We start from the raw sequence: 13030 nt of genomic DNA on the forward strand, positions 1-13030 counted from the left end.
TGGGTACAGGGCCAGCCTCCCGGCACCCCAAAGATGGAAGGTTGGGAACAGCTTCTGCAGGGGGTTCTTTGGCACGGGGCTGCCTTTGAAGGCCTGCGTGGCGGGTTCCAGAGCCGCTCACGTGTCTGTGGGTGCGGGAGGGCTCTGAGAATCTTTCCGCGCTGCCCCTGTGCCCACCGTTACCCTGATCCAAGGAGACTTGCCAGGTGGAAAATGAGCTGGAACTTTTATGACGGGGAGAGTCAGAAGGGAGGTCAGAGGAGGACTAGAGAGGCGGGAAAGGAAGGCCCCCGGCCCCACCCATTTCCTTCCTCCTGGGCCCCCCACCCCCACCCCCTGCTCCCAGGACCTCCGTCAGCTGGCAGGGCAGGCACTGGTTGGGGTGGAAGCCATGCGCCGGCCCCTGCAGCCCACCACCGCAGCCCCTCCCCACACGTGGCACCAAGGAGCTGACTGCCGGGCCCCCACGCGATCACGGAGCCCGTCCCCGGGCAGGCAGCTGAGCTTCGTGGAGCCTCTGGAAGGAAGGTGCCCCCCGTTTCTCAGGAGGAGGTTTCCCTGGCCAGGAAGGAGCTGGCCGTGGCACAGGACTCCTCGTGGGGCCCCAGGCCAGGCGGGGCGCGCGTCTGGGCGCAGCAGAGCAGGCTTCGCAGCTCGGAGGAGACGCTGCGGCTGAAGGAAGCGTAGATCCAAGGGTTGGTACAGCTGTTGAGGCTGGCCAGCAACATGAGCAGCACGAAGGGGGGCCCTGTGTGGTGCAGGGGTCTGGGCTGGGGATGAGGGTGCCCAGGGAAGGCCGCGACCCACGTGCCACCCAGCGGCTAGCAGTGCATATCAGCCCGCGTCCGCTTGGGAGCCCGCGGCTGGGGAGGGGAGGGGCCGAGGTGTGTGTGCAGCCAAGCCTGAGCGGCCCCCACGGCTCAAGCCACGGCCACGCACCTTCCCGAGGTGCCTCCGGGTCCCACGCTGCCCACAGCTGCACGAGGAAGAAGGGCGCCCAGCACAGCACGTATACTATCACGATCACCAGCGTCATCCTCACGGTCTTGGCCATGGCCGCCGACACCCGGGCTCCCTCGCTAGGACCGCCCGTCCGGCGCCCTCCGCGGCGCCTCCCGGCCCTCTCTGCCGGCCCCGGCACCAGGCTGGCGTGAATCTCCCGAAAGATGAGCACCTGGCAGGCGGCAATGCCCAGGGCAGGTGCCACGAACACCATCAGGGCGATCCAGGTGACGTAGGCGCGGAGGCCCCAGGGCTCGGCAAAGCGGGCCCAGCAGTCAAGGACACCGCTGCCGTCTCCCACGTCACGCTGGGCGAAGATGAAGAGCTGGGGCAGGCTGAGGAGCAGCGAGAAGGCCCAGGCCACCAGCACAGGCCGGTTCCAGCGAGCTCCGCCTCCATGGCGGTGTGCCAGCATGGGGCGGCAGATGGCGCGGTGGCGGTCCAGCGTCATGGCCAGGATCATGTAGGAGGAGGCATACATGCCCACCATCTGCAGGTACTTGACAGCCCGGCACAGGGCATCGGGCCCACGGAAGCGGTCGGTGGCGTCCCAGGCCAGCTGGGGCAGCACTTGGAACAGAGCCACGGCCAAGTCGGCCAGGCACAAGTGGCCGATGAAGACGTGCATGGGCGCCCAGCGGCCCCGCCGGCCCCGCCGCACTAGGGCGCCCAGCACCAAGCCGTTGCTCAGGGCCACAGCCACGAAGACCGTGGAGAGAAGGGCCAGCTCCGCCTGGGCCAGCAGCGGGTCCCGGGCGTCCAGCGGCTCCTCCTCGCTGCCGTTGCTGGGCGGTGTAGGTTGGGAGAGGGGCCGGGGCACAGCTGGGCAGGGGTTGGGGGAGAGTCCCGAGTTAGGGAGTGTGCTCTACAGGGGAACCGAGCCCAGGGAGCTTCCAGCTGGTCAGGCAGAGCTGGTGGCCTGGGCAGCCATCAACCTGGGCCTTCTGCTTCCCTCCAGCCTCCCACTCCCTGGATCCTGGCCTTCCAGCATAACACAGGTCGTCCCCCGCTGACCGCATGTGGTGGGGAGGGAAGGGCAACCCCAGCCCAAGCAAATACATAGGGGCCATGCGCTCCCCTCCCCGCACCAGCAGCCCGGAGAAGAGGGTGAAGGAGGTCTCTGAAAGGGGCTTCTTGGCTTCATCCAACCCCACCCGGCCCACCTGGCTCATTCCAGTGGAGGAAAGGGTGGGGGGATGGGTAGGGACAGTGGCTGGAACCTTACCCGACGTGGTGGACGCCATGACCATGGTGGGGTGGGCAGGAGTCCTGAGCGCCTGGAGGAGATGGGGTGGTGAGCTCAGCCTCCCACCAGAGGGGCCAGCCCAGCTGCCCAGAGTCTGTGGATAGGGGTCCTTAGAGAGCTGCTGCGGTGGTGGTGGTGGGGTGTGTGTGTGTGTGCGTGCGCGTGCGCGTGCGCATGCGTGAGTGTGTGTGTTCCAGTGATCAGGCACTGGGGGTACATCCTTAGCCTAATCAAGGTTGGTGACGTCTGGCCCCTGAGACAGTCATCGACCTCGGAGCCCTGCTACACTCCTCCCAGGACTAGGCAGGGGACGCTGGAGAGAGGGACAGTCAGACAGATGGACGAACCAAGCCTATGACCTACCTAGGCAGCGCACAAGAAGCGAGTCAGACAGATAGACCCCCCCCCTGCCCTGACAGAGGCCAAGAGAGGTGGCCATCAGAGGGCTGGGGACATGGTGGGAGGGCTGGTATGCCCGCATGTAGCCCCTTACCTGGCCGGGCTCCCGGGCTCCTGGGCAGCTGGGCGGCAGCTGGGAGGCAGCGGGCGCAAAGGTGGCCCAGGAGCTCAGATCGGCACTCCATCGCCTGCCCCGCCCCAACCAGGCTTCTGGGAGTGACTTGATCAGGAGGGGACTTCCTCCCCCTCCCCCATGAGCCTCCTGCCTCTGGCACAGGGAAGTAGGCTCCTGGCCTCCTCTGCTTCCCTTCCTGGCCGCAGCCATCCCAGGACTCCCTTCTCCCTGCCGAGAGGGAGCTGAGCCCTCCAGAGCTTGGCTTAGCTCTAGCCGGCTATCGGCTACCACCCCCGCCTGCCCCCACTCCCGCAGGGCCCCCTTTATTAACATGTGGGGTTGCGGAGCTCTGGGCCATGACTTAGTTCAGCGTGTGTATTTTATAAGTGGGGAAACTGCGACTGGAGATGGCTGGGCCTGGCTCAGCATCACACAGCTTTCTCATGGCGAAGCTTGACTCCCCTTTCCCAAGCCAGGCTCCTCTGCCCCTCTCCGGGCCTGGGCGAGGCTCTCCCGAGGTCCCCACTAGGCAGAAGGAGGGCTTCTCCCCAGCCTGCGAAGGCCCCTCCCGCTCCTCAATTAGGCCGCAGGAGATGAGGCACAGGAAGAAGGGGGGCGGGGTCAAGCTGGGGCTGAAGGTGTCCCCGAGAGATCCAGCTTCCTCCCCAGACTCTGTGGGAGCCAGGGACACCTCCACACTTTTTCTCCTCCCACACCTGTCCTAGGAGAAGGAGGCTCAGAGCTTCTGCACTCACGCATATTCCAGCTCCCTCTCTCCCCTCCTCCCACATATGCTGCACGCACAAACACACACACACACACACACACACACACACACGCTCCTGTGCCCTCCCTCCCTCCTCTCCCCTCCAGCCCATTCTTTTCCCCATCCCACGCCCTCCCCACCCCCACCCCAGCTCCTGCCACCGGCCCTGGCCTCCATCAGCCCAGGCCAGCCCAGCCCAGCCCAAGGCAGTGGCCTGCATGCGGCCCAGAGGCCGGCTCCAGGCTGAGATTGGCCCTTTCTTCCTGTTTGTCCGTCCTCTCTGTTGACCCGTGAGGCTAGGGACCAAAGCAGCCTCTCACAGACCAGGGGCTCAAGTACAGCCAAGGCCAGGAAGTCGGTTGTAGAATAGCAACACCGCACATCTGAACACGTCAGCCACACCTGCTAAGAACCAGAACATCCTCACTCTCTCCCTGTAACCACACGACCATTACTAACCCAGGAGCATAGAAAGGACTTTTCTGCTGCCATCCAGATCAACGAAGAGGGTAGAAAATGGAGTTCCCGGGCACTTATTTCCTTGTGCACCCCCTCCCCGTGTGCCTCCCGGGGCCCGGTCCCCAAGACCCTCCCAACCTTGCCGGTGAGATGACACCTCCCTCCTCTGCCCCGGGGAACTGAGGCGCCTGCAGAGGAGCGCATGTCCCCACTTGGCCACTCCCCCACTGTGGGACCTTGGACAGGCTGTGGCCAGCTCTCTGTGACTCAGCTTCCCCCTCTGTAAAATGGGAATCCAGTGACTGAAAGTTGAGCCACGGCGATAGGATGGGCAGAGACTTAAGCCAGCAGGTGTGAAAGCGCCTTTTTTCACTCACTGCATCTCGGGCAGCTCTGGAAGCAGTGCCAGCCTTCTGGGGTAAACGGGCCATCACCCCCTTATGGGGTTCTCTGCCCAGCCCCGAACGAGGTCATGCAGGCCTGTATCCCGGCGGAGAGCTGGCGCAGGGCTCGGGGCCACCTCTGCGCCCTGTGCTCCTTATTTCCCGCTGTCGAGTCCAGGGAAAAGTCTGGGGGAAGGCCCTTTGCTGTGGCTTTCTCTCAGCTCCAAGAAGGAATGGGAGGGCTTTGTGACCACACCAAAGCCTGGATGTAAAGGGAAACAAGTGCTGGGACCTCTGGGAGGAACGAAGAGCCCCTGAGGCCAGCCAGTGTGCCCGGAGAGTCTGGCTACCTGGCTGACAGCCCGACTCAGGAGCCCCTGGTGCACCTGCCGGTGCTGTGCCAGCTGAGAGGCTGGGCCGAGTCCCGCTGCAGGCAGCAAAGAGCTGGTCAGATGGAGAGACCCCAGGCCACCCCAGTCCCAGCCACCAAGGAGGACTTGGCCATGGAGCAGCCAGTTAGCCTCAGGTGGCCTCAGGCCCCGGGCAGAAGTGAACAGACACCCTCCCCACCTCCCCGGGCGCAGCCCCCTCTGCCCTGCCCAGTACCGTCTCCCTGTAGGACTGCCTTTGCAGAAAGGTTCTGTGGGTGGCCGAGGAGTGGGCCCCGAGCTCCCCCAGCCCAGTGTCTGAGCAGAGCGGGTGGGGGCACTGACCATCCCAGGTGCCAGGTGCCAGTTGCCAGGGCAGTGGGTCAGAACTGTGGGACCTGGATCTGTCTGTCTTGCTCTACCACTGGCTCTCAGGAACCAGGACCATTTGCTCAACAGGTACAGCGGCCCTACCCCCCTGGGGGGTGGAGGGAGAAGGCACAGGCCTTGGAGGGGACACTTGAAGGCTATTTCAGGGATGAAAGAGAAAGAGGAGCCAGCCAGGGACACGAAGAAAGAGTGACGAAAAAGCCAGGAGAAAACCAGGAGAGCAGAGGTTCCCGAGGCTGGGAGGGGAGACAGGTGCCCTACGGGAAGGAAGGACGCGAGCAAAGCCTCTGGAAGGCCATGCCTGGTGTCAACTGGAAAAAATGCACACCTGAGGGACTTCCCCGGTGGTCCAGTGGTTAAGAATCCACCTTCCAACGCAGGGGACACGGGTTCAAGCCCTGGTCCGGGAAGATCCCACATGCCGTGGAGCAACTAAGCCCGTGCGCCACAACTACTGAGCCTGTGCTCTAGAGCCTCCGAGCCACAACTACTGAGCCCACGTGCCACAACTACTGAGCTCGTGTGCTCTGGAGCCTGCGTGCCGCAACAAAGAACCCACGTGCCACAACTAAGCCCCAATGCAGCCAAATAAATAAATAAAATAAATTTTAAAAAGAAAAAGAAAAAAAATGCACACCCGAAAAGTTGAGGATTATGTATTATTCGGTGGACTTTGTGAGGATTCCAGTCCAGGGGACAGCCTCTCAGAGAGCTCTGAGGGACAGCTCCGAAGAGGTAAGCGGGGGAGCCAGGGTAGTGAGAACATCAAAAGATTACTGTCAGTTAAAGAAAACTAGACATTTCAAGTGACTGAATCCACCACTTTTCTAGGTATGGGAAGAGGCAAGAGTCTGATGCTCACTGAGGTCATTCCTTTGATCTGTGCCTCAGCTATCTGGGGCCAGCATCCTGTTTCCTCCATCCTGAATCCCCTCAGAGTGCACAGTGTGGGGCTTACCGATGTGGCAGGCAACTTTCCTTGCACACAAGGATGGAGAGAGGTGCCCTAACTGGGCATCCCACCTGTGGGGTGGGCTTTGCAGACAGTGGCAGAGGGAGGACTGAGTGAGCTCACAGCGGGTGAAATGAAATGACAGGGGAGCGCAGGGCGAGGAGGCGAGGCCTAGGAGGTGAAAGAGCTCCAACGGGGCAAAGATGCATTGACTCAAACCACGCGTGTGTGCCTTCGTGCGAGTGTGTACTGCGAGTCAAGTGGACCCAAGACGACAGACAGACAGCGTGGTGACCCACCTGAGGTCTGAATTAAAGTGAACATTAATTTTAAAAATGGGACAAGACCTGTCTGCATGCTGGGGGAGGCACGAGAGTGGTACTTGATGGATTAGGAGCCCTGCAGGCTGTGACTTCTCTCCTTGCCCTGAATGACTTTTTTTAAAATTAATTAATTAATTAATTTTTGGCTGTGTTAGGTCTTCGTTGCTGCGCACGGGCTTTCTCTAGTTGCGGTGAGCGGGGGCTACTCTTCGTTGCAGTGAGCGGGCTTCTCATTGCGGTGGCTTCTCTTGTTGCACAGCATGGGCTCTAGGCACGCGGGCTTCAGTAGTTGTGGTGCGCAGGCTCAGTAGTTGTGGCACACGGGCTTAGCTGCTCCGCGCCATGTGGCATCTTCCGAGACCAGGGTTCAAACCTTTGTCCCCTGCATTGGCAGGCGGATTCCACTGCACCACCAGGGAAGCCCCTAAATTCAACTATTAAAAAATTCTTTTAATTCCTGTACAGAAAAAAAAAAAGTCTAAGAGAAATAACAAACTGCAAAAAACAAAACTGATTTGGGACCTTTCTCCTTTTCTAATATAAGTAGTTAATATTATACATTTTCTTCTAGTCACTTGTTTAGTTGAATCCCCAATTTATGATATTTTATATCTTTAGTTTTATTCAATTAAAAATATTTTCTGGGCTTCCCTGGTGGCGTAGTGGTTGAGAGTCCGCCTGCCGATGCAGGGGACACGAGTTCGTGCCCCGGTCTGGGAAGATCCCACATGCCGTGGAGCGGCTGGGCCCGTGAGCCATGGCCGCGGAGCCTGTGTGTCCGGAGCCTGTGCTCCGCAACGGGAGAGGCCACAACAGTGAGAGGCCCGCGTACCGCAAAAAAAAAAAAAAAAAAAAAAAAAAAAATTTCTAATTCAACTTGTGATTTCTCTTTTGATCTATGTGTTACTTAGAAGCATCTATTTTTTCATTTCCAAATAGTCAGATTTCCTAGATGTCGTTTCGTTATTGATTTCTAATTCAACTACATTGTGATCAGAAATCCTGCTTTGTATGATTTCTGTCCTTTGTAATTTATTGAGGCTTGTTCTATTGTCCAGCATGTTGTCTATGTTGGTGAATGTTACATCTCCACTTGAGAAGAATGTGTATTCTCTTGTTGGTTGTAGTAGTCTATAAATATGAGTTAGGTCACTTTGGTTGATAGTGTTGTTCAAATCTTCCATATCTTAATGATTTTTTTTCCTATTTATTTTGTCAATTACTGAGAAAGGAATGGGAAAGTCTCCAACTATGTTTGTAGCTTTGTCTATTTCTACAACCCTTTGGCACTGTCAATTTTTCTTTCGTGATTTGGGAGCTTCGTTATTGGGTGCTTACATATTTAAAATGATTATATCTTCTTGATTATTTGTCCTTTTTCCATTATGAAATATTCCTCTTTACCTCAGGTAATATTCTTTGTCTTGAATTCTACTCTATCTCGCATTAATGTAGCTATACCTGCTCTTTTATGTTCAGTATTTGCATGGTGTATCTTTTTCCGTCCTTTTACTTTCAGCTTTTCTGTGTCTTTATGCTTGTAAATAACATATAGCTATTTTATCTAGCCTGACGGTCTCTGCCTTTTAACTGGTGTGTGTGGCAGATTGTGTTTTTCAAAGGTAGCCCCAACAATATCTCCCATCCCACATGCTCTTCTGGAACCTTGCCACTTTCCCATCAAGAGGTGGCATTTAACCCTCCCTCTATAATCTGGGCAGGCTTGTGACTTGCTTGTAAGCAACATGATATGGTAAAAGTGATGCCACTTGATTTCTGAGGCTAGATCAGGAAAGGCAATGCAGCTCCTGCCTCGTTAGCAAGGATACTCACTCTTCCAGCCTTTAGCTACCACCTGACCAGTCCAACTGCCCTGAGGCTGCCATGGTATGAAGGGGCCCAAACTAGCCCTTACAGAGGAGAGACCACATGAAAAGGCTCTGAGACGACATGAAGATTGAGATGCCTGACCAGCTCTAAGCTGCTCCAGCTCCAGCCACTGTCTGATGACAACCGCATAAAAAACCTTCAGCCAGAGCTGCCCAGTTGAGTCCTTCCCAAATCCTTTTTTTATAAAAACTGTGGAATCACTGGATCATATGGTCATTCTATGTTTAGCTTTTTGAAGAATGCCTTTCCTGTATACTTGACTCACAGAAACCATGAGCAATAAGAAAATGATTGTAACTATTTAAAAACACTAAATTTTGGAGCAATTTCTTATGCAGCAACAGTAACAGGAATGGAGTTTTAGTCCATTGATACTTACTAAAATTATTGATAATTTTGGGTCTAAATATATCATCTCAATGTTTAATTTCTATTTGTTCCATCCATTTTCCTTCTTTTTCTCCTTTTCTGCCCTTTTCTCTGGGCGGGGGACAAATTGGATCTTTTCAGTATTTCATCTTCTTTATTGACTTTTTGGTTACAGATCTTTTTGTGTTATTTTAAAAACTGTTGCTCTAGAGATTACCGTTTGTTTCTTTGGCTTAGCACATTCTACCTTCAGAAAAAAATTCCACTACTTTATAAACAGTGTAAGAATGTTCCAACGGTATTCCGATTGCTACAGTCCCAACTTTGTGTTCTGGTTGTCATATAATTATTTTTACACACAATATACAAAAAGATAACTCCACATTCCATTGTTATTATTTTTACTTTAAAGAGTAAATAGTCATATATTTACTCTTTCTGGTGTTTTTCATTCCTTTCTTCAGTCTGCTATAATTGATCTTCTGTCTAAATAATTTATTTTAGCATTTCTCTCATTGCAAGTCTGCTGGAGATGAATTATTCATTCTCATCTGGGGGTGCAACTTTATTTTGTCTTAATTTTTGGTGGATATTTTCACTGGATATAGAACTGCAGATTGAAATGTTTTCTTTTCCTTTTAGCATTTGAAGGTGTGGTTTCATTATCTTCTGGCCTCTATTGGTTTTAGATTGGGAGTCTGCTGTCACTCTTATTGTTCCCCTGGATGTAGCGTGTCTCTTTTTCTCTGACTGCTTTCTAGGTTTTTTTTAAAAAAATTGTTTTTCAGCAGTTTGACAATGAAGTGCCTAGGGGATGCTGGAATTATGATAAATGTTATTATTTTAAAGTCTCTGATAATTCTGACATCTGGGCCATCTATGAGTCCGGTTTTATTGATACTTTTCTTTTGATCATGGGTCATATTTCCTTGCTTTTCCACATGTATCTTTTTTTTTATTGAATGCCAGACACTGATTGTAATAGAACAGTAGGGAATATAATAAATAACATTTATGCCCCACAAAGGACATGCCTCTTCTCCTGTTAGGCTACGTGTGTGTGTGTGTGTGTGTGTTGTGTGTCTAAGGCCCCTAGGGATTCAAACTGTCACATCATCCCATACTCGACGTTCAAAAATTTTATTAAAAGTTCCTCCTTCTGCCAAGGATAAAAGCAGCAATGGGGGGCTTCCCTGGTGGCGCAGTGGTTGAGAGTCCGCCTGCCGATGCAGGGGAGACGGGTTCGTGCCCCGGTCTGGGAAAATCCCACATGCCTCTCGGAGCGGCTGGTCCCGTGAGCCATGGCCGCCGAGCCTGCGCGTCCGGAGCCTGTGCTCCGCAACGGGAGAGGCCACAACGGTGAGAGGCCCGCATACCGCAAAAAAAAAAAAAAAAAAAAAAAAAAAAGCAGCAATGGGTCTTTTCCCTGGGAAGGACTTGCCATTTTTCAGACTTTGGCCCACTTTTGTTGTTGTTGTTGCAACTTCAGCTCCCTGATAGGCTTCAAAGAAAAAGAACCTATGATCTTGTAGGGATGTTGTATTGCAACTTTCTGTATCCTAGGCAGAAGCAAAATAGCCAGCTACTGACTTTTGAATTTCTGCTACTGCAGAAGTTCTTGTTTGTTCTCTGAATGTTCTTTTTTATGGCACCCATTCTTCTCTCATGGATATTCATCCTATTATCTCCCTGAGGAAATTAAGGAGTTTTTTTAAAAAATAAATTTATTTATTTATTTAATTTTTGGCTGTGTTGGGTCTTTGTTGCTGCGGGCAGGCTTTCTCTAGTTGTGGCGAGCGGGGCTACTCTTCGTCGCAGTGCACGGGCTTCTCATTACGGTGCCTTCTCTTGTTGCACAGCACAGGCTCTAGGTGCACAGGCTTCGGTAGTTGTGGCTCGCAGGCCCTAGAGCGCAGGCTCAGTAGTTGTGGCGCACGGGCTTAGTCGCTTCGCCGCATGTGAGATCTTCCTGGACCAGGGCTCAAACCTGTGTCCCCTGCATTGGCAGGAGGATTCTTAACCACTGTGCCACCAGGGAAGTCCGAAAGTAAGGAGTCTTTAAGAAAATATTTCTTATCCCTTACAATCCTGTTTCCCACTAATTGTTTTCTTCTTCGTTTTGATCTTTATCTTTTATGCTTTCATGTTGGAGGCATCCTCAGATGTCTAGTGAGCCTTGGTTGTCATCTCATATTTAAGGATGGGATACTAAAAAGCTTATTGGAAGGGGGGGGCTTGTCAAGTATGGGCTTCATTGTAGGGTGAAGTACCTGGGCTGTTTTCGTGGGGAATCCCACTGTTACCCTCTTTGGTCCCTTCCTTTTGGAATGCTAAATAGCCCAGAGGAAGACCCAACACAGCCCCAAATAAATAAATACATACATACATACATACATACATACATACATACATTTTTTTAAATAATAAAAAAATAAAAGGCAGCCCAAAGCTGAGGGAATGGCTGGGATGGTCGCTGCTGCTCAGCTTTCAGTCCTAACTAACTCCTTTTTTCTTTTTTTTCCTTTCAATTTTATTTATTTATTTATTTATTTATTTATTTATTTATTTTGGCTGTGTTGCAGCCCACTGGCGCTTTCTTCCCCCATCACTGGCTTCTGTGATTCCCGCCCCCTCATCACATGGCCCTTCATCTTGGGGGCGTTCTGGCAGGACTCTGGCGGGCTGCCCTCTCCAGCTGACTGTGCCCAAGAGGGGTGAGTCACGGGGGCTGTGAGGAGCACTTGCCCTCGAAGCACGTGTGGCTGGGCAAGACCCAGCCGTCTGTCTGTTCAGTGCCTCCCAACCTCCCGGCAAGCATGCAGCAGTGCAGGGATGGCTTCCCTCTTATTCGAGGCCAACCCCTCCAGCTTCCCCTGGGACTTGCTCTGCCCTTGTTCCTGCTGCTGCTTCCGCTGGCCCCTCCATTTCTGCACACGGCAGTCACACAGAAGAAAGTTCAAATCCCAGCTCTGCCGTTTACCTTCTGGGAGATCTTGGGTAAGTCACTTGACTGGTCCGAACCTCAGTTTCCTCATCTGTGAAATGGAGGCAATACTGGTGCCTACTTAGAGTGATGGGCTGAGTAGCAGGTGGGTGAATGCCTGCGGAGTGCTCAGCACAGAGCCTCTCTGCTGCGTGATTGCTCCTCTGCCTCTCGGGCTCTTTGCTTGGAGAGGTGGGTAATGGAACCTTCCTCACAGGGTTACCTGTGGATGCAGTGAGCTAATGAGACAAAGACACTCTTCCCAGCCTTGCTCCCTGGGCACATTCCTTGAGCTCTTTGGGCTTCGGTTTTCTCATCTGTGATGTGGACTAATGGCTGACCTCCCTGGTTGGTGTGCAAAATAATTGTGCCAATACGTGACATGTGCTTATAACTGGCAGGCCCGGGGCAATGCTCAATAAACGGGATTTAGTGGAATAATAGTAATGAATATAGTATAACAAATGGAGACTGAACCCGTCACTATGCACTTAATAGGAGCATAGGAAGTGGCTCTATCCCCTTCTTACTTCACTCTAGTCATTCTCATCCCAGGGATCAGCATGGAACCCTACGCTCCTTAAAGGATTTGTGGAAGTTGGGGCTGGAGGTAGAGGTTGGGAACTTGGCGGGGAGGGTGGTGAGCGGAGGCGGCTGGAGAGCAAAGAGGCCAGGCCTATCGGAGGTCAGATCAGAGCAGGCAGGAAGTGAACCGCAGCTCAGTGCCTCATGGAAAATACCCCCTCTTGGGCGCCCAGGCCTGCCCTCTGGCCCAGCTTCCTCCGCGCCCACCGCCCCGCCCACCAGCCTAAACCCCACCTCCCCAGCCCCAGCCTCCTCACTGCTCCTGAAAGGGCTGCAACCATGGCACAAGGGCCCAGCCAGCATTCCCACCCTGGGTCTGCTGGAACCAAAGGGTGGGCCACTGGCAACTCTGGGGAACACCCTGCCCCCAGCTCCCTGGTCCCCCGCAACTCCAGCCCGCACTTTCACTCAAGACTCTGGTCTTGTCCACGCCCCTTCTAAAGGCACCTAGAATCCTGGAGTCCGGACCTTCCCTGAGGGCAAGTGGGGCCACTCCAGCCCTCCCCTTCCAGGAGAAACTGAAGCTGGCGAGGAGATGGGCGGATGGGAGGGGGACTCCAGGCCCCTTCCCACGTGGGCCCCCTGCATGGCTTGGAGGGTCTGGGGAGGCTGAGCTGAGGGCCCGGGCATGCTTCACTGGGCAACAGGCATGCCCATAAAAATACCGTGGCCAACAGGGCCGCAATCTGCCATCTGGGCCCTAGGCCTTCCTTGCCCTGCGGCTGGGCTCGGCTCACTCCGGAATAGCTATGCCCTCCGCCTGGCCTCGGAGGTCACGACCGCGAGCCTGGGGAGCGGGG

The 13030-nt window shown here is 54.1% G+C and overlaps 1 protein-coding gene across 1 annotated transcript; it reads right to left on the bottom strand.

The window, feature by feature from the left end:
• Positions 1–542: 542 nt before the first annotated feature.
• AVPR2 (arginine vasopressin receptor 2) lies at positions 543–4385 on the bottom strand (the record flags this gene model as incomplete). Its single annotated transcript, XM_081221431.1, has 4 exons — positions 4365–4385; positions 2228–2279; positions 940–1824; positions 543–748 (listed from the first exon to the last, which is right to left on the bottom strand). The coding sequence occupies exons 2-4, from the start codon at positions 2250–2252 to the stop codon at positions 543–545; spliced, it is 1116 nt and encodes a 371-aa protein (XP_081077557.1). The 5' UTR covers positions 2253–2279; positions 4365–4385.
• Positions 4386–13030: the final 8645 nt, after the last annotated feature.

This window comes from Mesoplodon bidens (assembly GCF_964165515.1).
Source record: "Mesoplodon bidens genome assembly, chromosome: X".
NCBI lineage: Eukaryota > Metazoa > Chordata > Mammalia > Artiodactyla > Ziphiidae > Mesoplodon > Mesoplodon bidens.